We start from the raw sequence: 26,405 nt of genomic DNA, 5'->3' as shown, positions 1-26,405 counted from the left end.
AAGGTAACACTTTACAATAAGGTACACAAAATTAGAGTAGTTAATGAGTAACTAATGAAGAACTAATGAGGAACTAATGAGTAGTTAGTGAGGAATTGAGCTACACAATATTACAGTAGTTACTGAGGAACTAAGCTACACAAAATTACAGTAGGAACTACTGATTAATTAACTATTAGTTAATGGTCAGTTCTTCAGGAATCCCTGATCAAATTTCAGAGGAGTAGTTAATGAGGAACTAATGAGTAGTTAGTTAGGGAAATGAGATACACAAAATTACAGTAGTTACTGAGGAACTAATGATTAACTAACTATTAGTTAATGGTCAGTTCTTCAGGAACCCCTGATCAAATTTCAGAGGAGTAGTTAATGAGGAACTAATGAGTAGTTAGTTAGGGAACTGAGATACACAAAATTACAGTAGTTACTGAGGAACTACTGATTAATTAACTATTAGTTAATGGTCAGTTCTTCAGGAATCCCTGATCAAATTTCAGAGGAGTAGTTACTGAGGAACTAATGAGGAACTATTAATGATCAGTTCTTCATTAACTCATGATCACATTTCATAGAAAGTTAATCACAACTTGATGATTAGTGAACTAGTTACTTCATCAGTACAGAATCATGACTCAATAACATGTCCAGTAGTTAACCTTTATGACCTAAAGTGACACATAATGAGTGGTTTTTCATTTCTTCATCTTCATCTTTACATTAGTAGCCTAGTTCCTTAAAAAAATCACAGACAGCAGGATTCTTTAGAAGATTTTATTCATTAATTTCAGACCACATACACATCAATATGACCATCCATGTTGCCTTCAAAATAAATATGATAGTTTGTCACATGTTTGGTAGGCTAAATGAATGTATCATGGGGCTGTGTAGTACTGTATACTGATCACACCGTGGTTCACAGTAAAGTTGTTTGAGGTGCACAAAATTTAGAGTCGTTATTTACTATGAAACAAATTTGGAATGAATGAGGAACTCACTATTAGTTAATGGTGAGTTATTCAGTAACTCCTAATCAAATTACTGAGGAACTAACTATTACTTAATCATTAGTTACCCTTTTTGTGTACCTTAAGGTAAAGTGAGACATCAAAATGAGTAGGTAATGAGTACTGAATCATTACTTAATCAATAGTTACCCTTTTTGTGTACCTTATAGTAAAGTGAGACATCAAAATGAGTAGGTAATGAGTACTGAATCATTACTTAATCAATAGTTACCCTTTTTGTGTACCTTAAGGTAAAGTGAGACATCAAAATGAGTAGGTAATGAGTACTGAATCATTACTTAATCAATAGTTACCCTTTTTGTGTACCTTATAGTAAAGTGAGACATCAAAATGAGTAGGTAATGAGTACTGAATCATTACTTAATCAATAGTTACCCTTTTTGTGTACCTTAAGGTAAAGTGAGACATCAAAATGAGTAGATAATGAGTACTGAATCAATAGTTACCCTTTTTATACCTTATAGTAAAGTGAGACATCAAAATGACTAGGTAATAAGTACTGAATCATTACTGAATCATTAGTTAGCCTACTATTTTTGTGTACGGTACACAAACATTACAGTAGTTACTGATGAACTAATGAGGAACCAAAATAATCATTTGCCTCCATGTGCACCAAAATGACATAGAATGTAAAACAACAACAACAACAACAAAAACCTTTGTACCTTACTTGCTTAAAAAAAAAAAAGTCATTTGTCTTTTATTTTGGAAACAAGATATTCAATTCCGGTGGCTCACCTGTGCAGCTTTACTGTGAGGAGCAGTGAATTCATTTGACGACGATGAGAGAAGTAATGGACAGAGCAAGGAAGAGCAGAAGCTCCCATCTCGACTATATCAGAGACGTTCTATATCTCGAGGATGAGGATGTGACCGTACAGTATAAGTACATTTTAATGGTATCTATTTAATATAAATTCGGTAAGATTGCTCCTCAAATTTACTGTAAGATAACTTTGTCCAAAGTGAATTTAGCCCTCTAAAACCGACCGTAGTTTGGTTAACTGAACGTTACATCGATGCTTGCACATGTTTTACAAAACATTAAATAAATTATCAACCGTTTATGATAGAGACGAGCTGTGAACAGCATCTGAATCGGGGGGGGGTTATCCGCTTTCCGAGGGTCCTTGAATGGTGCCTCTACGACAACACGTGACACTGGAAGAGAAGCTAAACCGAGCATAGCATTGATGCTGAGGTTGCACATTTTTGACAAAATATTAAATAACTTATGAACCGTATATGACAGAGATGAGTTGTGAACAGCATCTGAATCACTGGATTTTTCGAAAGGGACGATATGCGTCATGTAACCACATGGTAAGGGAACAGAGCTAAACCGAGCTAGCATCAATGCAACACTTGAGCATACTTTCATAGAGGCACCATTCAAGGACCCTCGGAAAGCAAAGAATCCCGCGATTCAGATGCAGTTAACAGGTTATTTAATGTTTTGTACAACGTGTGCAAGTGTAGCATCGATGCTACATTCTGTTAACCGACCATAGCATCGATGCAATGCTAGGTTTTAGAAGGCTACATTCACTTTGGAGAAAGTTAGCATAGTAAAATTTGAGGAGTCATCTTACACATCTTGCAAAAAAAAAAAAAAAGACAGATACCATTAAAATATCACTGTACGGTCACACCCTCGTCCTCCTCGATATATCGTCGAAATGGGATTTTCCTTCTTTTGCTTTTCCCTGCATGGTCCATTGCTTCTCTTGTGCCAAGTGAATTCACTGCTCCTCACAGTAAAGGTGCACAGGAAATGATGATCTCGTTTCCAAAATAAAAGACAAATGACACTTTGTAAATGACCTTTAATATGATAAGAACATTACTTCATTTGTTGTTTTTATGTATATTTATTTAGTTTCTGAACATTAGTCAAGGTCAGGGCTTTATTTCTTATATATTAAGCAGACGTTATATTCAGTGCTTTTATTTTGAAAGCGTCTCGCCGAGACCTCATAAACTTCCGGTGCTACGGATTTTACCGGCAGTGTGTCTGCAAGGCCAGAGTGTCTCCAATGCTAAAAGTGTGCCTAACGTACATGAAACGCCCTAGCACCTGGCTAATAAGGGGCACAATTGTTTTTGTTACCTTTTCATGCTATATTTATGTCCGGCTCGAGTTTGGTCGCCATTGATAGTCTCATGTATGGAACATGTTGTGGTTAGCGGTAGCTATTAGCATTGGCAGCTCGGCTTAGTTAGCTTAGTTTAGCTCCGAAGTGAGATGGAGCTAAGCTAACGCATCGATTGTTTTATTAATGCAACTGGACGTATTTTGTCTGTTTGATGTGAGGTCTGGTAAGGTTAAAAACAGTTTATTGGATTAAAAACAAACGGTTAAAAATATTTATTTCATGCTAATACAGCACTCCATTTGGATATTGTCTTTTGATTAAAATAGCCTATAAAAAGGGAGTCAACTTACATGATTGTTTATGTGATAAAAGCAGTTAAAAATAATTTCATTTATGTAAAAGGAAAGGTAACTGTATTTTATTTTCTTCTTCTCATAGCTCTTACGGTGTGTCTGCAACTGAATACGGTCCATGGAATGAAGGAATGTGAACCATCAGTTTCATCATTTGTGACCATCATTTAGCTGGGGACGCTACACACTTGTTATTTTTTATTAGGCTATTATTAAAACAAGAAAGCTACAAAGGTTTTTCTTTTCTTTTCTTTCTCTCTTTTTTTTAATTTTATTTTTTACATTCTATCATATTTTCTTGTGTGTGGACATAAAAAAAAAATGTTATTTTGGTGTACCTGTGCAGGTAAAATCTTATTTTGGTGCCCGTGAAGACAAAAGTTATTTTGGTGCACATAGAGGCACATGTTTATTTTGGTTCTTCATTAGTTCATCAGTAACTATTGTAATGTTTGTGTACCTTACACAAAAATAGTAACTAATGACTAGGTAATGATTCAGTACTTATTACCTACTCATATTGATGTCTCACTTTACCTTAAGGTACACAAAAAGGGTAACTATTGATTAAGTAATGATTCAGTACTCATTACCTACTCATTTTGATGTCTCACTTTACCTTAAGGTACACAAAAAGGGTAACTATTGATTAAGTAATGATTCAGTACTCATTACCTACTCATTTTGATGTCTCACTTTACTATAAGGTACACAAAAAGGGTAACTATTGATTAAGTAATGATTCAGTACTCATTACCTACTCATTTTGATGTCTCACTTTACTATAAGGTACACAAAAAGGGTAACTATTGATTAAGTAATGATTCAGTACTCATTACCTACTCATTTTGATGTCTCACTTTACCTTAAGGTACACAAAAAGGGTAACTAATGATTAAGTAATAGTTAGTTCCTCAGTAATTTGATTAGGAGTTACTGAAGAACTCACCATTAACTAATAGTGAGTTCCTCATTCATTCCAAATTTGTTTCATAGTAAATAACGACTCTAAATTTTGTGCACCTCAAACAACTTTACTGTGAACCACGGTGTGATCAGTATACAGTACTACACAGCCCCATGATACATTCATTTAGCCTACCAAACATGTGACAAACTATCATATTTATTTCAAAGGCAACATGGATGGTCATACTGATGTGTATGTGGTCTGAAATTAATGAATAAAATCTTCTCAAGAATCCTGCTGTCTGTGATTTTTTTAAGGAACTAGGCTACTAATGTAAAGATGAAGATGAAGAAATGAAAAACCACTCATTATGTGTCACTTTAGGTCATAAAGGTTAACTACTGGACATGTTATTGAGTCATGATTCTGTACTGATGAAGTAACTAGTTCACTAATCATCAAGTTGTGATTAACTTTCTATGAAATGTGATCATGAGTTAATGAAGAACTGATCATTAATAGTTCCTCATTAGTTCCTCATTAACTACTCCTCTGAAATTTGATCAGGGGTTCCTGAAGAACTGACCATTAACTAATAGTTAGTTAATCATTAGTTCCTCAGTAACTACTGTAATTTTGTGTATCTCATTTCCCTAACTAACTACTCATTAGTTCCTCATTAACTACTCCTCTGAAATTTGATCAGGGATTCCTGAAGAACTGACCATTAACTAATAGTTAATTAATCAGTAGTTCCTCAGTAACTACTGTAATTTTGTGTAGCTTAGTTCCTCAGTAACTACTGTAATTTTGTGTAGCTCAATTCCTCACTAACTACTCATTAGTTCCTCATTAGTTACTCATTAGTTACCCATTAACTACTCTAATTTTGTGTACCTTATTGTAAAGTGTTACCATGTCAAATTTATTTTTTACATGAATATCAGAACATTATTTCCAGAGAAACTGTTTGAAAATGTCCAGTTTATTAAATTGACATATCTATGACTTCCCCCACAGATGTTGTTTCTTTGTTTTGAAGCTCAGATTGAGCTGCTCCACTGTCACCATCTTGGCAGTACTTGACTCCGCCCAGCCGCCAATTTATCCCAAAATGGGCAAAGACGTGGAGCACACGAGGGGTTGAGGAGTTTTGGCTCATGTTGGGTTGTGGCAAGCACACACACTTACATGTTACTCAAAGCGACTGCACCCTTACGAGGTTTATTATCATCCAACCCGGTATCACGTCAAAGCGTGAAATAGACCCGCCGGTCCACCGTGGTCCAACGTGTCAGTGTCACGTTTTGCCTCTCTCAGGCGTGACAAGTACACGCTTGTATGAAAGCGCAGTGCCAGCAGGGGGCGCTAATTCGATCTTTACTCAATGCCAACAACTTTGCCCGGAGGAGAGAGAAAGAATCATACAGCATCCCAAATTCCCTCCTTGTCAGGTAAGATGCAAGGGGGCAGTTGTCGGTCTGAGAAGTGAAGCTCACTTCTGCGTTCAAAAAACTGCAATCCCCTCGGCTTCCTCTGGGGGCTGGTGTCAGAAGGGAGCATTCCCCATAGACCCCCATGTTAAAATCGCCGACTTTACATCCTCAATAAACATGTTAAAAACCTGGTGTCAGAACGTTTTTTTGTCTCAATCTACCCCCACACACACTCTGAGGGGGGTGAATTTTTTTTTTAACTCTACCATTTTACTGTTATTAGGTTAAAACTCTGGCCAATTAGGGCGCAGAAATGTTGAGTGACAGGTCGGAGCAGCTCCGTGGACAGCTGCTTCGAGGCCAGTGGGCGGGTTCTCGGCCGGCCAATCCAACATGGCGCTGTTCAGGCCGCCATATTTGAGTCACAAAAACGACTGCCCAAAACCAATGGGTGACGTCACGGACGCTACGTCCATTCTTTTTATGGTAAGATGATGACACATGGCTAATATATATTTTAATTAGTGTGAATGCTGGAAGCATTCACGCTATTGTTCTTCTGTTCGGCCATTTTCTTTGTACTTTTGACACTTAACTAGTCCTTCATACTTTGTGCTATTTCAACAATTCTCACATCAAAATGTTCAGCCTTTTCGGGACAAGTGTGCTATGTCTTTTCTCTTTTCAACTATTCATACTTTTTTCAATATTCAACTATTTCTGATTTTTTTTCCCCATAGAGAATGCATTGGAACAGTCTTGAAACTCTTCAAATCTTCTTACTTCTTTCAGCCTTTAAAGCGTCCACATACTTTCAGCTAGAGACTTCATTCAAATTCTGAGCTGTAGACAAACTTCTAATGTATTCATCCTGTATGTACAACTTTTTCATAGCTTGTACCGTTTTTGAGATAAATCCTTTAAAAGCACATGAGGATTTCTGACAAATTTCACCCTTTTCAATGAGTGTGTATGGGGTTGGGTCAGAGTGGGTGACGTCATCGTTAGAGTGAGAGGGATCGAAAAAACATTAAGGATTTTTTCTGGATAAATTGCCAGCACGGCCACAAATTAAACTCTAGACACATGATTTCCTCACCGGTTTGTAGCCACACTTGTCGTGTCTCATTTGATGTGCTCAAAACAGCAGACAGACTTACAGAATTGTCTCAGTGAGCCTAATTGTGCAGCTAGACCCGCTCCAGTGGCTCATCCACTTCAATATAAAAGTAGGAGCTGATTTTTTTAGAAACACAGAAATGCCCCCCTTTTCTACCTTGCGACCCTGAGAAAAGTTTTTGCCCTACAAACATTTAATGCACATCAATGTGCTCAGGAAGGTCTCCTTGCCCAGATGATCAGGACCACATTCTGATAAGAGGTACGGTTCTCTTTTTATGGGCTGTTTTCGGAAGCTGCTCCGAGCTCAAATCTCTCTGCTCTGCTCTGCTCTGTGTGCAGTTGGTCCAGCTGTAGCGGCCAGCTCGTTATCAAAGTCTATAAATAGAACAGTGCAGGTGCAGCCTGGCCGCTCGTTAAGATGTTTTTAAACACAGCCCCACACAGACACATGATAAACCATCACACTCACACAGACAGACACACACAGACACTCACACACAGTCACACATGCACACATACACAAACAGACAAACAGACACAACACACCACTGTTCCACACCGTAAAATGTAAGCAGTTAGTTAAGTCGCCATGGTAACTTCTGAGGGCAGGCTGCCACGCAGGTCTAATCAATCAGATCATTAGGGAGGGAGGAGTTCTGTGGCGCTTATCAACAGTTTTACTTTCTGCACATGTACACGCAGACAGAGAGACCGCCAGACTCACACACCCAGACACATACACACACAGGTTTTCAGCTCACATTCATCAGCCTCTCAATGATTTTATACTTTTGATGTAAACATCTCCAGCAATTTATATTTTTCTCATGAATTTAAGTTCAGACGTTTAACCTTTCCACCTCTATAAATAGTAGTACAATTACAGGTGGATCCTAGGACATAGGATGCAGCTTTTAACGTGTGTCCTATCTATCTATCTATCTATCTATCTATCTATCTATCTATCTATCTATCTATCTATCTATCTATCTATCTATCTATCTATCTATCTATCTATCTATCTATCTATCTATCTATCTATCTATCTATCTATCTATCTCTTTTTTCAAACCCTTTGTCTCTTTTTTCTCTCTTTCTTTTACTCCTTTATTAGGGCCGCGGGCAATCGCCCCGGGCACTGGTCCCAACAGCTATGAAATAGCTGCAGGGACCAGTGCCCGGGCGAAGCCCGGGCACTACTGTTATTGTGTGGATTTTTTCTTCTTATTATTAGTGTGAATGCTGGAAGCATTCACACTATTGTTATTCGGTTCGGCCATTTTCTGCCTTTCTTCGTCATGTAACTAGTCCTTCATACTTTGTGCTATTTCAACAATTCAAATATCAAAATGTTCAGCCTTTTCGGGACAGGTGTGCTATGTCTTTTCTCTTTTCAACTATTCATACTTTTTGCAATATTCAACTATTTCTGATTTTTTTTTCCCCATAGAGAATGCATTGGAACAGTCTTGAAACTCTTCAAATCTTCTTACTTCTTTCAGCCTTTAAAGCGTCCACATACTTTCAGCTAGAGACTTCATTCAAATTCTGAGCTGTAGACAAACTTCTAATGTATTCATCCTGTATTTACAACTTTTTCATAGCTTGTACCGTTTTTGAGATAAATCCTTTAAAAGCACATGAGGATTTCTGACAAATTTCACACTTTTCAATGAGTGTGTATGGGGTTGGGTCAGAGTGAGTGACATCATCGTTAGAGTGAGAGGGATCGAAAAAACATTCAGGATTTTTTCTGGATAAATTGCCAGCACGGCCACAAATTAAACTCTAGACACATGATTTCCTCACCGGTTTGTAGCCACACTTGTTGTGTCTCATTTAATGTGTTCAAAACAGCAGACAGACTTACAGAATTGTCTCAGTGAGCCTAATTGTCCAGCTAGACCCGCTCCAGTGGCTCATCCACTTCAATAGAAAAGTAGGAGCTGATTTTTTTAGAAAAGCAGAAATGCCCCCCTTTTCTACCTTGCGACCCTGAGAAAAGTTTTTGCCCTACAAACATTTAATGCACATTGCCTCACTCAGGAAGGTCTGCTTGCCCAGATGGTCAGATGGCCACATTCTGATAAGAGTTACGGTTCTCTTTTACTGGGCTGTTTTGGGAAGCTGCTCAGAGCACAAATCTCTCTGCTCTGCTCTGCTCTGTGTGCAGTTGGTCCAGCTGTTGGGGCCAGCTCGTTATCATGTCTATAAATAGAACAGGGCAGGTGCAGCCTGGCCGCTCGTTAAGATGTTTTTAAACACAGCCCCACACAGACACATGATAAACCAGACTGACAGAGGATGTCCACGCACAAACACAGGCATCACACTCACACAGACAGACACACACAGACACTCACACACAGTCACACACACACACACATACACAAACAGACAAACACACAAACACAACACTGTTCCACACAGTAAAATGTAAGCATGGTAGTCGCCATGGTAACTTCTGAGGGCAGGCTGCCAATCAATCAGATCATTAGGGAGGGAGGAGTTTTGTGGCGCTTATCAACAGTTTTACTTTCTGCACATGTACACGCAGACAGAGAGACCGTCAGACTCACACACCCAGACACACACACACACACACACACACACACAGAGGTTTTCAGCTCAAATTCATCAGGCTCTCAATTATTTTATACTTTTGATGTAAACATCTCCAACAATTAATTTTTTTCTCATGAATTGAAGTTCAGACGTTTAGTCTTTCCAACTCTATTAATAGTAGTACAATTACAGGTGGAGCCTGGGACATAGGATGCAGCTTTTAACATGTGTCCTATCTATCTATCTATCTATCTATCTATCTATCTATCTATCTATCTATCTATCTATCTATCTATCTATCTATCTATCTATCTATCTATCTATCTATCTATCTATCTATCTATCTATCCCCCTCCCTATTTTTAACCCCTCTGTCTCCTTTTTTTCTTTCTTTCTTTCTTCTACTCCTTCATTTGTATTTTACGTAACTTTTTCTATCCTTCCCTCTCTATCCATCCATCCATCCATCCATCCATCCATCTACCTCTTTCTATCTATCATCCCCCTCTCTCTTTTTCTTTCTTTCTTTCTTTCTTTCTTTCTTTCTTTCTTTCTTTCTTTCTTTCTTTCCTTCTTTCTTTCACTCACTCCATTTCTGTCTTTTTACTTCTTTGTTTGTTTGATTGTTTCTTTCTTTCTTTCTATTCCTTTTCTCTTCCTTTGTTTTTACTCCATTTCTTTCTTTCTTTCTTTCTTTCTTTCTTTCTTTCTTTCACTCCATTTCTGTTTGTTTACTTCTTTGTTTGTTTGATTCTTTCTTTCTACTCCTTTTCTCTTCCTTTGTTTTTACTCCATTTCTTTCTTTCTTTCTTTCTTTCTTTCTTTCACTCCATTTCTGTCTTTTTACTTCTTTGTTTGTTTGATTCTTTCTTTCTTTCTTTCTTTCTTTCTTTCTTTCTTTCTTTCTTTCTTTCTTTCTTTCTGTCCTTTTCTTTTTTCTCTCTTGTTTCAATCTTTCTTTCTTTCTTTCTTTCTTTCAACAATTTCTTCAGCTCATTCAGCATTGCTTCCAGCATTCACACCATTTCCATTCTTGGAAATGTTTTTTTCTAGTTCTCCTTCATCTTCCGGACACTTTTTCGATTCGCTACTAGTCCTGCAACTCGAAGAGTTGCAGGACATATTATATATCAAAACGTGTGTCTTGATCGGGATCGCTGTGCTATTACTTTTCTCAACAGTGTACGAATTTTTCGCGACGTATGTCGCGAAAAACTGCGCAAAATTTTTGCATGTAAGTCAATGGGACGGGCGGAAAAAAAAGAGTGAAAAAGACCAATCATTGGAGTTTAACAAACGTCTACTGCTCAGGCATACTTTCACCTAGAGACTTCATTTAAACTTTAAACAGTAGACACAAGTCTTGTGTATTGTCGTATTACTCCACGTTTTGATAGGTCATATAGTTTTTGATCAATCCCTGATCAATGACCATGATCATTTTTGGAGAAATTATGAGTTTATAATGGGTGTGTATTGCATGGAATGTTCGTGTCAGAGTGCGTGACATCATCGGTTAGAGTGGGAGAGAGTGAAGAAACATTCTGTATTTTTTCTGGATAAACTGTGACCACGGCCACAATTTACACTCTACAGACATAATTTTTTCAGAATTTGTAAGACAAACTTGTTATCTCTCATGTCATGTGCTCAAAATATCAGAGAGACTTACAGAATTGACAGAATCAGCCTCTGAGTGCGGCCACGTCTGTCCCTGCTCCTCATTGAGTCCAATACAAATATTTTCTGAGAGGAGCAGAACGGCCTGATGTTTTAAAACTGCCAGCGTCGCCAAAATATTTACTGTAGAAACACCAAATCGTACCGAAATTTTCAGTAAGTCCTTAGAGCAACGTTGATCTGTGTTTTGTTCTGATAGGAGTTACCGTTTTGTCATGCTAAGCCTAATTGTGAGACCGGTTTAGAGGCAGAAAATGGCTCTTTTTCTCCACGTTTCTGTCTGTCTCAGCCTGCGGGGGCCCCTATCGCCGTGGTAACCTCTTTGATCCTCAGGCCAGAGCTCGTTAACTTCATAAACAATCCACCTGGCGCTCGTTTAAATGTTTATAAACACAGACACAGCTAAATCAGACTGACACAGGATGCAGCTACTAACTAACTATGTGACAAGTCAGTCACACACACACACACACACAGACTCTAGAGCCAGCTTCATGTGATTACAGTCACACACACACACACACACACACACACACACACCTTCATGTGATTAAAACACAGTTAACGTGCAACAGAATTTAAACTTAAACCATGATTTAATCTGGTTTTAAAGTTAAACCTTGTTGGTGACACACACACACACACACACACACACACACACACAAAACTTCTTTCTATATTTCCCTCTCTATCCATCCATCTACCTCTTTCTATCTATCATCCCCCTCTCTCCTTTTCTTCTTTCTTTCTTTCTTTCTTTCTTTCTTTCTTTCTTTCTTCTACCCCATTTCTTTTAACTTGTTTGTATGTTTGTTTGTTTGTTTCTGTCTTTCTTTCTACTCATTTTCTCTTTCTTTGTTTCTACCCCATTTCTTTCTTTCTTTCTTTCTTTCTTTCTTTCTTTGTAGCGCTCTCTGTATATCTCTCTCTTTCATTTATCCACCGCTATTTATTTCCTTCTTTCTTACTACCCCCCTATCTACCCTTCTCTCTGTGTCTTTTTCTTTCTTTCTTTCTTTCTTTCTTTCTTTCTTTCTTTCTTTCTTTCTTTCTTTCTTTCGCTCATTCAGCATTGTTTCAACAATTTCTTCAGCTCATTCAGCATTGCTTTCAGCATTCACACCATTTCCATTCTTGGAAATGTTTTTTCTAGTTTGTTATTATTGGCTTGTTTTATATATATTTTTATATTTTTTAGGATGCCCGTGAGTGTTGTCATGTTGACTACATTTAATTTAGCAACAGAGAGCTAAATGTGTTAATGCTAGATTTAATTAGGGAATATCATTATGCTACGGAGTGCGCTCTTTTAGTATTTAGCTTTACAGCTAACTGAAAAGGCTAGGTTGAGTAGTAATCACGGATCTATTTAAGCAATATATCACGACAGGCCGTGGTATATGCACATTATTGTTCGGCCCGACGCGAAGCGGAGGGACGACAACCCCCTTAGAGTGGTATAATGAGCATATACCACGGACTGGAGTGATATATTGCTTTTATAAAACGGTTACGAATAAAGGCAATATAAAAGAGGGATACGGAATCAATTTCATGTAGTTTTATTCAACCAGAAATACATATTATCCAATAAAATAGCCTCACTGTGAAAAAAATAGTCCCACCTCTCCAGACGTTAGCTCCAAATTAGCTCTGCATCTCGTCTTTTCCTCAGCTTTTTTTCAGGTTAATGTCACTGCTCAGTCCCCTCTACCATTGTTAACCCTCCCCGGAGGTGAAAGTTAACCTTAAACATGTGAAGTCAACTACTTTAGTCTGTTTTTTAACATCGTAAAAACATCAGCTGTCTTTGGCTACGGACTGCAACAGTCTGTTGTCATTGTGAGTGTGGGGCGTGGGTGTGACGTCAGAGGGAGGCGACAGTGTTATTGTCTCAGAGTTCGCGGGTGTGAAAGGTGAATAAACGGAGTGTGTTGCTCAGCTCCAAAGAGTATTATGTTCGTGAGTTTTTGTTAGCAGAAAAGAGTGACTTTAGAAGCCCATACACTTCGGAACGCTACATTGGTGGCAGCGGTAATTGGAGTGAGTCCTGGCTTTTGGAGCAGTTTCTCTTTCGGCAATTACTGAACTTTTTTCAGTCGGCCCTGTTAGCGGCGGCTAGCGGTACTCGTGTGGATGCTTTGGAGCGGCATGTTCGGAGGAGTGAAGCGCGACGTTATGGACTGTGACATGGATGAAGATTATTTCGGGAGTGCAACATAGACTGGTGGCGTGAGTGGCGTGAGAGTGTAGCTCCCGCCGCCGTTTCGTGGCGACGGTGAGAAGCCGTTTGCTATGTGGGTGAAGCAGTTTGAAGCCGCGGTCCGCGCCCAGACGAGGGGGACCAGGAGCGGGGGTTACACCGCCACTTTGGTGAATCTCCTCCCTACGAGGCTGGACGGCGCGGCTTTCCTGTTGTGGGACACTCTACCGCCGGATGTTCAGTGTGATTATGAGTGAGTGAAGGAGAGGTTAAAGGACGCCTTTGGACAAAAACAGTTCCTCCTGTACTTCCAGACGTGCATCTCTGCGCGGCCCCGTCAGCCGAACGAGAGTTTGGAGGTCTATGCAGCCGACGTCTCCAGGCTCGTGGCTGAGGCTTTTCCTGACTATGACAGAGCCGCCAGGAATGGTGAGACTTTTAGACGTTTTCTTGCTGGACTTGACCCTGCCCTCCAAGACAGATGTGGAGGAGGCTTTAATTATTGCAGGCCGTTGTGAACGGGCCAGGCAGGCTCTGAGGGCAAGCACACCTGGATTGCCCTACTCCAGCCCACATCCGGCGGTTGTGGCCGCTCTCAATCCGGCGTCACCAGGTGTGTTGGACTGTAATGCTAGCGCCACAGAGAAGCTCGTTCATGCCATGGAACGACTCACCTCGAGGATGGACAATTTACAAACGGAGGTGAGGGATTTGAGAGCGCGTGCCTGTGGGACTGAGTGTGGCGGTCGTGGCTCCCCTTTTGCTGGGGCTCGTCAGCAGAGCCCGGGGGAGCGCAGAGAGCAGCGGCGTGCCTGTCACTGTGCTTGTGGCGGGTTTGGATGCAGGTCCACCTCCAGGGACTTCCGGATGGACGACAGCACGAGAGGCCGGTCTCCACAGCGCAGGCTTCAGGGAGGATACGGTGACAGAGAATGGTCTCCACGGGAGCGGGGGACCCGAGACACCACTGCTGGCTTCTCGCCGCGCCGGCTGGACAGCGAAGGCCAGAGGGAGCCGCGCTTTGCAGAGGAACGTCAGCCGCGACGGGGAGTGAGGTTTCTATCTCCCTCGCGACGGTCACCATCTCCATCCCCGCACGGAGAGGAGCGGGGAAACTTCCAGTAGCTGGCATCGAGACCCGGATGCCAGTGTCGCCACCACAGGGTCACAATGACAACTCTGCAGCAGCGATTCCGGACCCCACGGTGGACTCCTGTCCGAGTCTACGGCCTATGTTAAAGGACTGGTAGAGGGAGTTGATGTGACTGTGTTAATTGACTCTGGCTCTAATGTTTCTTTGATTTCTGAGGAGTTCAGAATGTCCATCCCAGCTCTACGTAAACGTGTGTTGAATACACAATACATGTATGCACGTGCAGTGAATGGACAGTTATTGGACACTTTAGGTACTGTGGCCCTTCCAATGAAGCTGGGGGGCAGGTCTTTTGAACAAACTGTGCATGTTGTGCGGGGGGCTACACAAGCTATTTTACTGGGGTTTGATTTCATGCGGCAGACTCATGCAATAATGGATGTGGGTCGTGGGCTTCTCAGCATTGGAGACATTGACATTCCTCTCTTGCAAGCTACAGACTTTATTCCAAAATGTTGTAACATCTCCATGTCTACTGATGCTGATGTCACGGGGTGACTATGGGGAACCAAAGTATGGGGGAGGGAGGTTCCTAGGGGAAGACTTAACTGGTGTACCCAAGATGGCCGCCTCCAGAGTCCCAGGGGAGGACTTACCTGGTGCACCAAGATGGCCGCCCTCAGCTGCAATCAATACACAAGCAATCAAGCTCTCATTGACTCACCCATCAAACCTGATGTGCTGCAGGTGTGCAGTGACTAGACTGTGTGACGATTGGGCCACAAGCTGTGTGTGGGTGTGTTTTTATATACCTTCAGGTATGGGATTCCGCGGAGATCACAGAACACACGGGGAGCAGAGCTGGTCGTGGAGAGGACTGGGAGCTGAAGATGTGGTGGAGCTTGGAGGAGCCGAAGCAGGACGGAGACAAAGGATCAGTACGGAGCTAAGTGCCTCTCTCTCAACCTCATTACTCTCTGCTCATGAGAATGAACTGCTGTGCCCACTCCATCACCCTGGCTGTCTAGTGGAGTGTTGCGGGACCCAACCTTAAGTGTGATTTGCCTTACCTGTTTTCTTTTTGTGTGTTTTTGCCTGCCTTCACCAGCGTTGGGATTTTTGTGTGCTGTTGCCCTAATGGGATGCCATCATCGTGTAGTCGGGCCGTAGCAACCTCTGGCTGATTCTGAGTCACAGTGGAGCCCTAAAAGCAGCAACTGAGAGTAAAAGAACTGGACCCTACACCTCCAGTGGAGACACAGAGAGAGAGAGAGACACACAGAGAGACCCGACCCGTACCCTGCAACCCTGCTCCCCCCCCCCGCCCCCCTTGCCTGGATGGTTTTGACTCACCTTTGCCCTTTAAACCCTCCCCCTTCCTCCTCTAGACCATAGACTTTTTATCCATTTTTGTGCAAATAAAGAGACTGCTTTTTTTACAGTTCTGGTGTCTTGGTGTCTGGTTTGCTCCTCTGAGTAGCGCTTGAGAGTCAACACAGGCAGTTTCCGCCTGTTACACTACTGTTCCACCTTTCAGTGAAATGATTGTCCCTGTTCAGGTGCCCCCCCCCCCCCCCCCCCCCCCCCCCCCCCCCGCGTTGCTGGACCAACTATTGACTCTTACCTGGGCTATTTAGAGCCTGAGGTGCGTGACAACATGGGACTAGTGGTCGCACGCACAGTAGCGCCTGTGAAAAATGGATGCACTGTGGCACGGCTACTCAACCCGACCGACCAGGAACTGAAACTGCGCCCTGGGTCTCACCTGGGGGTATTTCACCATGTTAATGACTGTGACATACTCACCCCTGCAGAGGTTTTTGGTTCTCAACAGGTGGATTCCCCCCTACCTGATGTAGCTGATTGTCCGCTGTCCGACGATCAGAGACAGTAGCTGCAGACCTTGCTGGGGAAACATCAGGGAGTGTTCAGCCCTGCACGGGGTGGAACAGGCGGCCCCAACCTGATCAAGCACCACATTCAAACAGGTAACCACCCCCCAATAAAGCAACGGACCTACCGCACTTCCCCAGACAAGCGGAGGGAAATCAACAGGCAGGTCCAGCGCCTTTTGGAGGTTGGTATCATCGAGGAGAGCTGCAGCCCTTGGTCCTCTCCTGTGGTTCTTGTCTGGAAAAAGAATAATACATGGAGATTTTGTGTTGACTACAGGGGCCTCAATGCTGTGACAATAAAAGATTCCCACCCTCTGCCGCGTGTCGATGATACGCTTGACGCCCTAGCAGGAGCCACCTGGTTCAGCACCCTGGACTTCTCTGACGGCTACTGGCAGGTGGAAGTGGCGCAGGAGGACCGTGAAAAGACCGCCTTCACCACCGGCCAGGGCCTCTACCAGTTCAGATCCATGCCCATGGGCCTCACAAATGCACCAGCGACATTCCAGCGGGTCATGGAGCTGGTGTTGAAGGGGCTGCCATGGCACATCTGCATGGTGTATCTTGACGACATATTGATATACAGCAGGTCGTTTGAGGATCATCTCTCTGCTCTGGGGGAGGTCTTCACCCGGATCTGAGCAGCTGGGCTACGGCTGAACGCCAGGAAGTGCCACCTGGCCCGGGATCATGTGGTCTTCCTTGGGCACGTCATCTCTGCTGAGGGGCTGCGCCCTGACCCCAAGAACACAGAGAAGGTGGAGTCATGGCCCGTGCCGAGGTCCGCCACGGAGGTGCGTGCCTTCCTGGGGCTCTGTTCCTACTACAGGAGGTTTGTGAGGAGTTTTGCCCAGCGAGCCGCCCCCCTCAGTCACCTTACAGGGAAGGATGTCCCGTTTCAATGGACTGCAGATTGCCAGGAGGCGTTTGAGTTCCTGCGGGACGCTCTCTGTGCTGAACCTATAATGAGTCACCCAGACTTTACTCACCGTTTCATTCTACACACCGACGCTTCCCAGGTCGCTGTGGGGGCAGTGTTGGCACAAGATGCTGACGGTCTGGAGAAAGTGGTGGCGTATGCTAGTCACTCCCTCACAGCAGCCGAACGACGATGGTCTACGTACGACAGGGAGCTGTGGGCGATAGTGTGGGTTGTTCGACATTTCAGACACTATTTGGGTCTTCGCCCATTCACTATTGTTACAGATCACCGGCCGTTGTTGGGCCTTCGACGGCTTCCCATTGATAATGACAGAACGGGGCGTCGCAGCCGCTGGGCCCTGGAACTGGACCTTTACGACTGGGTAATTGTGCACAAAAGTGGAAGTCAACACACTAACGCGGATGCGCTTTCACGCAGACCGGACCTCAGCGCAGAGCTAACGGACCATGATTCCCCTGATCCTGTCCACACTCTCGTGCACAAAGGTACCCAAACAGTTACAGACAATGACCCCAGGACCGTGTGCGCCATAGAGACTCCCAGTTCCACCACGGCCCCTTCGGTAACCCCCAGCTCCAGCTCCAACCCCCATTTGCCTCCTGACCCCCAGGCTTGTGTGGACCGAGCTTTAATCTACACTCTGTCACACGACGGCTCCAATGTCAGGGAGCTCCAACAGAGTGACGCTGACATCAGACAAGTGTTGGCCTGGCTGGAGGAAGGTCAGAGACCCCCTAGGTCAGTGATCATCAACTGGCGGCCCGCGGGCCGAATCCGGCCCGCCGAACCTTCCAATCCGGCCCGCGACTGAGTTCTAAAAGTTTACAAGCATTATATTTGTCGGGCTCTGTGCGCCTGTAAGTCAATGCGCTGGGAAACGGAGACACGCTCAACGTGTTTGTGTGTGCCTGTGAGCCCCTGCACTGGGATTAGGAAACGCCGCGGTACTCAAAGCACAGTGCATGAAAGTTCAGGGAGCTGGCTGCAGGGTTTTCCCTGTCTGGCTGCAGAGGCCAGCTGGGTGAGTTTGGCCGCCGCCTTGGTTAAACCAGCCGGGTGAGCACGGGCCGTTCAGATGTAGCGTCTTTTGCGCACTCAAACCCATTCAGTGTAGATGCGCGCCATGCACCCTCTCAAAACAAAAACGATGCGGTAGCGGCGCGTGTTTGATGCCACTCGGTTGTTTTTTTTTCTGTACGTCCGCGGCGCGGAGCTGCTTCTCCCTCCGGTGTTGTGTCCCAGTTCCCCCTCGGCCTGTGTCTCTCCTACTGTTTCCCACTGAGCTCTGCCTGTGTGTGGAAAAACGTCGCCTCTCAGATGTAGAATTACAGAAGAGAAACAAGCATTTCAGGACTACTGACTTGTATCAATCAGAACCGATTGTCAGCCTCCTTTCATATTTAGGCTGAAAATCACAGGGCAAGTCAGCAGTGTAAAGCTCCAGCATGTATCTGAAAGTCAGCTGTCAAGATTTTTCATTTTATATCATACAAAACACCAAAGATATGTATAAATGAAAATTATGAGCTTACAGGTAAAATAAAATATAAACAACTAAATTACTAGGCAAAAAGGTGAATTTAATTTCAATCTCAGCCTATTTGAATGTCCGGCCCCCAAGGTGTCTGCTGAGAAAGATTCTGGCCCTTCAACAAATATAGTTGATGACCCCTGCCCTAGGTGGAGGCTGAAGGATGCTGGTCGAGGTTTAAAGAGACTGTGGCACGAGTTTCCCCGACTGACCTTCGTTGATGGACTGTTGTGCAGGGTTGTGTGGCTGTCTGAGGGGGGGCAAACAACACAAGTTGTGGTCCCTGCTGTCTTGGTCCCCGAGGTCCTCAGACACCTGCATGGCACACCTTTGACGGCTCACCTTGCATATGAACGGGTCTTGGCACGTGCCTGGGGTGTTTGTTATTGGCCCACTATGTATGGTGATGTTAAAGCTTGGTGTGATCAGTGTTACGCCTGTCAAAGGAGGAAGTCCCCTGTTCCTCGACATCATGCCCCTATGAGGACTTCACAGGCAGAGAGACCTTTCCAACGCGTTGCAGCCGACATACTGGAGTTGCCGGTCACTTCCAAGGGCAACCGGTATGTTTTGGTTGTTGAGGACTATTTCACTGAGTTCGTTAACCTGTAGGCCATCGCTGATCAAAAAGCCACCACGGTGGCTGAGTGTCTCTTTCAGAACTACATTTTGGAACATGGTGTGATGGAAACGCTGCACACAGATATGGGGAGGCAGTTTGAATCAGAGATGGTGAAACATTTGTGCAGGCTGCTGGGTGTAAAGAAAACTCATACCACTCCATACAATCCAAAGTCTGACGGGATGGTAGAAAGGTTTGGGGAGCATACGTCAGTCCGACTGCCCACAAGTCCGACGGCTCATTTCTCCGACTACCCATTCTACAGTGTTGAGGTTAGGTTTAGGGTAAGGTTAAGGGTTAGGGATACTTAAGTCGGAGAAGTGGGAGGTCGGACTGATGACGCAAAAATAAAGAAATGTATGGTCGGAGTCGGAGAAATGGGTGGTCGGAGAAATGGGTAGTCGGACAGACGTCATGCGCCCGAAAGGTTTAATAGAACACTTATTGACCAGTTAGCTAAAACACTCTTGTCATGTGAGGGAGAGTGGGACTCTTTCTTGTTGCAGGTTGCCTTTGCATACAACACCAGTGTACACTCCAGCACCGGGTTGACGCCTTACTTCCTCACACACGGCAGGGAGGCCCGGACGCCGGTGGATGTAGTGCTGGGCCCGCTGATGCAAGTCAGGCCGGTAGATGGGTCCCCGGAGGACTTTGCTAGTTCTCTCCTCAGGCGCTTGGACACCGCTTTTGATCAGACAAAGGAAAACAACATGGTGGCAAGCAGAAGGCAAAAGACTTTCTATGATACCAGGATGAGGCACGAACCATACGAGGTCGGGGACCTTGTGTGGTTGAATGACCCCACAGAGAGTCGCCGTAAACTGGCTCCCCACTGGAAGGGACCTTACTTGGTGCAATGGCGAATGGACAGGGATGATGAGGTTGGAGTCACCTATCAGATTAGTAGCCCATTCGGGGAGGAGCCCCCGCTGCAGACTGTCCACTATGACAGGCTGCGGCGCTACAATCTGCCTGTTGGAGTCTCGCGTGAGCCCGAAGTTGCAGTGCTGGTGTATTCAGGCGCAGTAGGAGCTACCGCTTGCGTCATAAACACAGGAATATCAACTCTTTACTTGCTTGAAGTGTACATTTTTTTCCACAGACAGCGTCAGATGGCTACTCAAAGATGCGCCGAGAAGTTTTTTTTACTTTAAGCAAGTCAAGAGTTGATATTCCTGTGTTTATGACACAAACGGTAGCTTTTCCCACTGCACCTGAACACACCGAGCACGGCAACTGGGTCTCGTGCGAGACTCCGGGAGACTTTGAATTTATTTTATTTATGACTGTTGTTTTCTGCTTTGTCCAACAGCTTGCCATTTCCCACCACATCCCTTTTGCCTCCACCAACGGCTCTTTAAGAGCCACTTCACCATTGTCCTCTCACTGCTCTCGCTCTCTCTCTGTCTCTGTTTCTCTCTCACTCTCTCTCACACACACACACACACACACACGCACACGCACACGCACACACACACACACACACACACACACACACACACACACACACACACACACACACACACACACACACACACACACACACACACACTTCTGGAATCCCTGCTGTCTTGAAGTCTTGAAGTAAGTATTGTTATTCTATTTTTTTTATTTAATCTTTATTCGACCTCTCTCTCACTGTCCAAAACACTGTCCTTTTGTTTTTCCTGAGCTTGAAAGTGTCTATAGCCTCTTTACACCAAGGAGGGAGTTGTGGATTCTACAAGTGAAGACCACTTCAAAAAGCTGCAGTTCTCCTGCGGCCTCTGGGGGCTGGTACTGGAAGTGAGCAACTCTCCATTGACCCCCATGTTAAAATAGCTGACTTTACAGCTTAAAAAAAACATATAAGCCTGTTACATTTTATCTTTATGGTCTCTACCAACAGTTTCCACCTCCGTGAACACTGTGGGGGGGGGGGGGGGGGGCTTCATAAACGGAGGGGGGTTACGTTGAGTGGCAGGTGACAGAGAGTTTACCGGCTGTTAATTGGTTGCTTCGAGTTCAGTGGGCGGGTTCTCAGCCGGCAAATCGCCGCACCTCTCCAAATATGGCAAGTAGACTCCCACTAAAATCCAAGATGGCGCAGTTCAAATGCCCATAGTAGAGGCACAAAACAGACTCCCCCAAACCAATGGGTGACGTCACGGGTGCTACGTCCATTCTTTTTACAGTCTATGCTCCTTCCTTCCTTACCAATATAGTGCTGAAATGGCTGCTCATCAAGACACAAGGAAAGCAGAGGATGCTCTTTTCCTTGCAGACATGCTTCTGGCTCAAGTCAAAGTGAGTGTTTATTTGAAGCAATAATCTTGCAGTATTGGGGATGATACTGATAGATGTGGGAATTAGAGATTGAAATTTGTAAACTGCTGGAGAGTTTGCTATATTTCATTGTTATCATTCATTGTTCACTGTCTGTCATGTAAGGCTGATGAACCCAAGATTCCACCATCCACCCGCAAGAAGCCAACATCATATCAGGCGAATTTCATGTCCGGTGGACCGAGAGAGATGCTGAAGGACGTCCACTGATAAAAAGAAGTAGAAGTGGAGAGACACGAAGACGTGCTTCAGCTACAGGTAATCCATGTCATGTATGTTTTCTGTCCCTTTTGTGGCAGTAAATTAAATGCTGAAACACGAAGATTATGTCTTTCGATCTTGACCTGAAACTCAGGAAAGTAGCGCAGGAATGTTGCCACAGACACAAGCTTTGCAATGTCCACATTAATGCACAATGAAAGGAGTTTAATAAGTGTGTGATAGACTCAAAAATCATTGTATGTCGAACTTGTTTGATATTAGATTGATTGTAACCAACATGCATTTATGTGTAAAATGTCTGTATTGAAACCTTAAGTCGCTCTACACTGTATATATGCATGCAACAGATAAAAAACCTTTTTCTGTTATCTTTTCAGTGGCTGCTAATGACGAACTTACTTCTTTTGAGTCAGCTGAGGAGGTTCTGACAGTAACCCGGTCAAACAGCTCCCAAGTTCAACACTTATTTGGTATTTACCTTACTGTAATTAAGTCACTTAGAAAAAAGCACGAAAACAGTGTTAATTTTATTTTACCTGTCTTTCAGACTGTGAGATGCAGAAACTGCAGGACATTCTGACCTCAGATGTTCCAGGCAGAAACGAGCAGCCCTCTACATCCACATCATGGAGCTTGCGCCAGTCTGCAGCCCAAGATGAGTGGCGGAAAGCAAGGGCCCATCACCTGAACTGCTTGCTTTCCTGCAATAGTGTCCCAGAGAGGAACTGCAGCCACTGCAGGTCTCCTGCTATTATTCGCTGCAGAGACTGCATGCTGGAAGAGTGGCTCTGTATGGACTGTGACATACAGAGCCACTCCAAACTCACCCTCCATAACAGGGAGTGCTGCATTGACGGTGTCTACAAGTCCATTGAGCCAAACCTGTGCTGTGCGAAAGAAGATGGCAAATACACATTGGTCAATCAAGGTAGTTGTTTAAATTTTTTCGTTAAGTGGTTAAATTTATGTCTATTTTTTTTTGCCCTGTGTAAATGTAGTGGTTGTAAGCGCCGTAAAATGGCAGCCACACTTCCGCCAGTCTGTCCCAAGATACAGTAGTTGTGGCTACAGATGTAGCTTACCACCATGATGTGAATGTGTATGAATGAATAATGGTTTCTGTTGAGCATGTACTGTAGTGAAAAGCGGTATATAAATGTAACCCATAATTGTATTTTTTAAAGATTAATGACTAATTATTGAACGTATCTTTTCAGTTCGTCTTTTGCCTACAGTAAGACCTGTCCAGCTTTGCAGATGTGAATGTACAAATATCACAGAATCAGCTGGCAGAGCAGTGATTTTGGTTTGCATAAATGGTATGAAATATGGCTTTATATTTAATTTTTTGTACAGCTGCATGTCACAGAATAACCATACATTTAATTTACTATACTGCTTTTTGTTTTTAGGTCGATATGATCTTCATCTGCCAAACCTGCTGTGCAAAGTATGTCTGGCACAATGGACACCAGACAAAAGTGACCTCATAAGCAGTGGGTATTGGCCAGCATCTGTGAATGCTGAGACCTTGTTTTTGGTGGATGTCTTCAATTCATTTGAAGAAATGAAAACTGTAGCACCCAGTCTGTCAAGACAAGGCTTTTTGCAGATGTTGGAGAGAAGGACTTGTCACTTTGGAAGGGTAAGATCAGTGTGGATCAAAGTAGAGATAGAAGGATTTAAGTTATTTTAGCTTTTGAATTTTACATGTTAATATTCAATTTTTTATAGTCTGGGAAGATACATGGAGACACTTTCCAACGAAGCTTTCTGGAATACACATTCTGCCGTTATGAGTGTGAGAAAATGGCCAGCGTAGAACACTTCACCTGCCCGGCATGCACCCCCAACATGCTTGCTGTTTGTGCTGATGGAAACAGGAAGCAGTACCATTTTCGACAGTCAAGAGGGTTAGTTGTTAACATTTTGTAAAATCAATTGAATAAATAATGTTGGACACTAAACTTCATTATTTTTCTTATTCCATTTATGTCAGATGAGCCATATTTTGATGGCACCTTTATTGCAAAGGATGCTGATGTCCACAATTTTGTTGAGGAGACGAGGAGTAAAATGAAAAGTGTGAGGAAAATATTTATTGTTTACACCATTGCTTTTTTTGGCCAAAAATAAAAATTTATGATTTTTCCACTATTAAATAGCTATTTTATCCCTCAAGACCAGGTGGTGTCAGCTGATACAATGCAGACTACTATCTATTTAAGCATTATAAAATAACTTGTTAGTTTTCACTTTTAACCAGAATTACTTTGTCATGCAGACTGCAGGCAGAGGAATCTGTGGAGCCAGTCAGTGGTCTGCTGCACGTGAGACGGCGAGAAGAGCAACCAAACTCGATGAAGAGGGCCTTGAGGTGGCTGTCTGTAGACACGGAGTGCTACTGAAAGCCCTCAACATGTATAGAGGGGAAATATTTGCATATCCAGTTTTCCTGCAGAAGGAGCTTCAGGCAGCCACAAAAGGACAGTTCTACTGCACAGATATTGCGTGTAAGTATTGGCCCTATCTGGAGAAGTTGGCGGTCTCAATGTTGGAACTCAGACCTCTCCTGCAGATGAGGCCATTCCTTTCCGTCATGCATGCCAAGGCCCATTCAACCAAGTGTGAGGTACTACATGTTATGTATCTTACCATTTGAAATTGTATTTTTATTACTTAAATAATATATAATACAGTACATATAATAATAATACATTTTCCAATGATTTGTTAGATAATCTGGAGTGGGAAAAATCAGGAGGGTGCAGGCACAACTGCAGGGGAGGAGGTCGAAATGGTCAATAGCTACCTCTCTCGTTGCGCCCTCACAACCAAGTACATGACAAAATCTGGTAAGTGTTGACTTTATGTATTATATTTGAAACCTAGGGCCCTAGTTTCTTAGACCAGGTGAAGTCTAACATCAGCGCAGCTTCGCCACGTCAACGGGGTGTGGCCCAGGTCCATTTCGCAAGATCGGTGGGCCGCGCAGTCAGACTTAGACCAGCGCAATCCCTCCCCTCGTCCCTCCCACCGGCGCAAACGGCGAAGAGGGAGGAGAGAGGGCGGGAGGGAGACAGGAGGAGGAGAAGTGGGATTAACACAGCCGATTCGGATCTTCACCAATCAAAGGAGCTCCTCTCCTCACCTTTAACTGCTCCGCGGGCGATGCGCACTGCAAGTTTGTCATTTTATACTTTGACATGGACGGAGGAGACAGCGACACCAGAGGCTGAACCTCTCCCAGGAGGAAACAGCTGTTTTGGTCCGGAGGTCCGAGCTCAGAGTGACCAATAATGAGTTTACTAATATACTTAACCAGGATTGATCTGATACACTGAGAACGGCTGCCCAATGTAAGAAACAACAACTAATAAACTAATGAAGAAACTCACATTTATTCATTTCAATGTATTATTCCCTGTGTAAGACAGATGAGAGGTGTACACTAATCACAACATAAATCAGCGTAAAGGACGCGCTCTCTCTCTCTCTCTCTCTCTCTCTCTCTCTCTCTCTCTGTCTGTCTCTTTTTTTCTCTTTTTTCTCTGTGATAGAGATGCTGAGTATACTGTAGTAGGCTATATACTGACTATCTGATACCGAGGCTGTTGTGGTGGACTAAGAGAGATGATGATTTGTGTTTTGTTTTGTGTGACGCGGTCGCTCGAATTAATAAGTAAATAAATAAATAAAGCGATCATCACAAGGGCATAGTGTGTATCTCAACACGGCAGCGACATGCAGTCATCCACCCTCAGTCCTGCTTTTGGGACATCCACAGCTGCTTTTCAGTGCCAGTTCGTCCCTGCTGTGTTAATTCAGGTGGAGTTTCCTTTACGCGGCGACAGCCTTTGATCTCTGCTTTGATCTGACTCAGATGTGACGGGACAATCTATATAGATATAAATCCACGTGTTGATTCCGTTAGTTGCATTAAATAGTGGTTATTGTGGATATTTATTGCATTGAAATGTGTCTGGAAAAGTGGAGATCTGCCTGTGAGGTCTTGGTGACGTGTGTGCACTGCAGGTCAGTCAGCCAAACTTCCACTGCACCTGCTGCGCTCCGCCCTGCGCTGAGAGTAGACCTGGTTGGAGGTGGCGAGCTTTCAGCGCAACCTCGGCGGGACATTTTCCCACGAAACTTCCACTGCACCAAGCTGAATCTGTGACGCCTCCCCCTGCTGCGCGGCCACGCCTATCTCAGCGCAGCGCGATCTACGAATCTTCCAATCTGACTTTGCACTAGGCTGCGCTGGTCGAAACTTGCATTAGACTGGCTGCGCGACCTTGCGCCACCTGCACTGCACCAGCAAACTAGGGCCCCTAGTCTTTCATTCCTTCTGTCGCAGTTTGAATGGGATTGAATA

General features: G+C 43.7%; 3 protein-coding genes across 3 annotated transcripts in view; 2 read left to right on the top strand and 1 right to left on the bottom strand.

Annotated features, from left to right (window-relative positions):
• The window catches only part of LOC146975395 (uncharacterized), a 14,584-nt gene extending 1,199 nt beyond the window's left edge, over positions 1 to 13,385 (bottom strand). The window contains exon 1 of the mRNA XM_085796626.1: positions 13,322 to 13,385. Within this exon, the coding sequence (XP_085652752.1) occupies positions 13,322 to 13,385 (64 nt within the window). The remainder of the gene's footprint in view (positions 1 to 13,321) is intronic.
• Positions 13,386 to 16,084: 2,699 nt separating this feature from the next.
• Positions 16,085 to 19,338, top strand: LOC146975394 (uncharacterized; the record flags this gene model as incomplete). The annotated part of the gene is made up of 2 exons (XM_085796625.1): positions 16,085 to 18,065; positions 19,008 to 19,338. Coding segments are annotated over exons 1-2 (1,047 nt in total), but the record flags the coding sequence as incomplete, so codon positions are not given.
• Positions 19,339 to 20,235: 897 nt separating this feature from the next.
• On the top strand, positions 20,236 to 24,896 carry LOC146975393 (uncharacterized). Its single transcript, XM_085796624.1, has 8 exons — positions 20,236 to 20,470; positions 22,578 to 22,958; positions 23,311 to 23,349; positions 23,443 to 23,675; positions 23,765 to 23,950; positions 24,035 to 24,115; positions 24,315 to 24,662; positions 24,768 to 24,896. Exons 1-8 carry the CDS (start codon positions 20,236 to 20,238, stop codon positions 24,894 to 24,896), a joined length of 1,632 nt encoding a protein of 543 aa, XP_085652750.1.
• The last annotated feature ends 1,509 nt before the right edge of the window (positions 24,897 to 26,405 follow it).

This window comes from Trachurus japonicus, chromosome 13 (genome assembly GCF_045865225.1).
Source record: "Trachurus japonicus isolate A0001 chromosome 13, Traja_1.0".
Classification (NCBI taxonomy): domain Eukaryota; kingdom Metazoa; phylum Chordata; class Actinopteri; order Carangiformes; family Carangidae; genus Trachurus; species Trachurus japonicus.
This window is presented reverse-complemented; position numbering and strand designations above follow the sequence as displayed.

Coding starts and splice junctions, on each gene's coding strand:
- LOC146975393 (XM_085796624.1), top strand. CDS start 20,236: ATGAGGCACGAACCATACGAGGTCGGGGACCTTGTGTGGTTGAATGAC. Junction 23,676..23,764: donor GGACTTGTCACTTTGGAAGG/GTAAGATCAGTG, acceptor AATTTTTTATAG/TCTGGGAAGATACATGGAGA. Junction 24,116..24,314: donor CGAGGAGTAAAATGAAAAGT/GTGAGGAAAATA, acceptor TTTGTCATGCAG/ACTGCAGGCAGAGGAATCTG.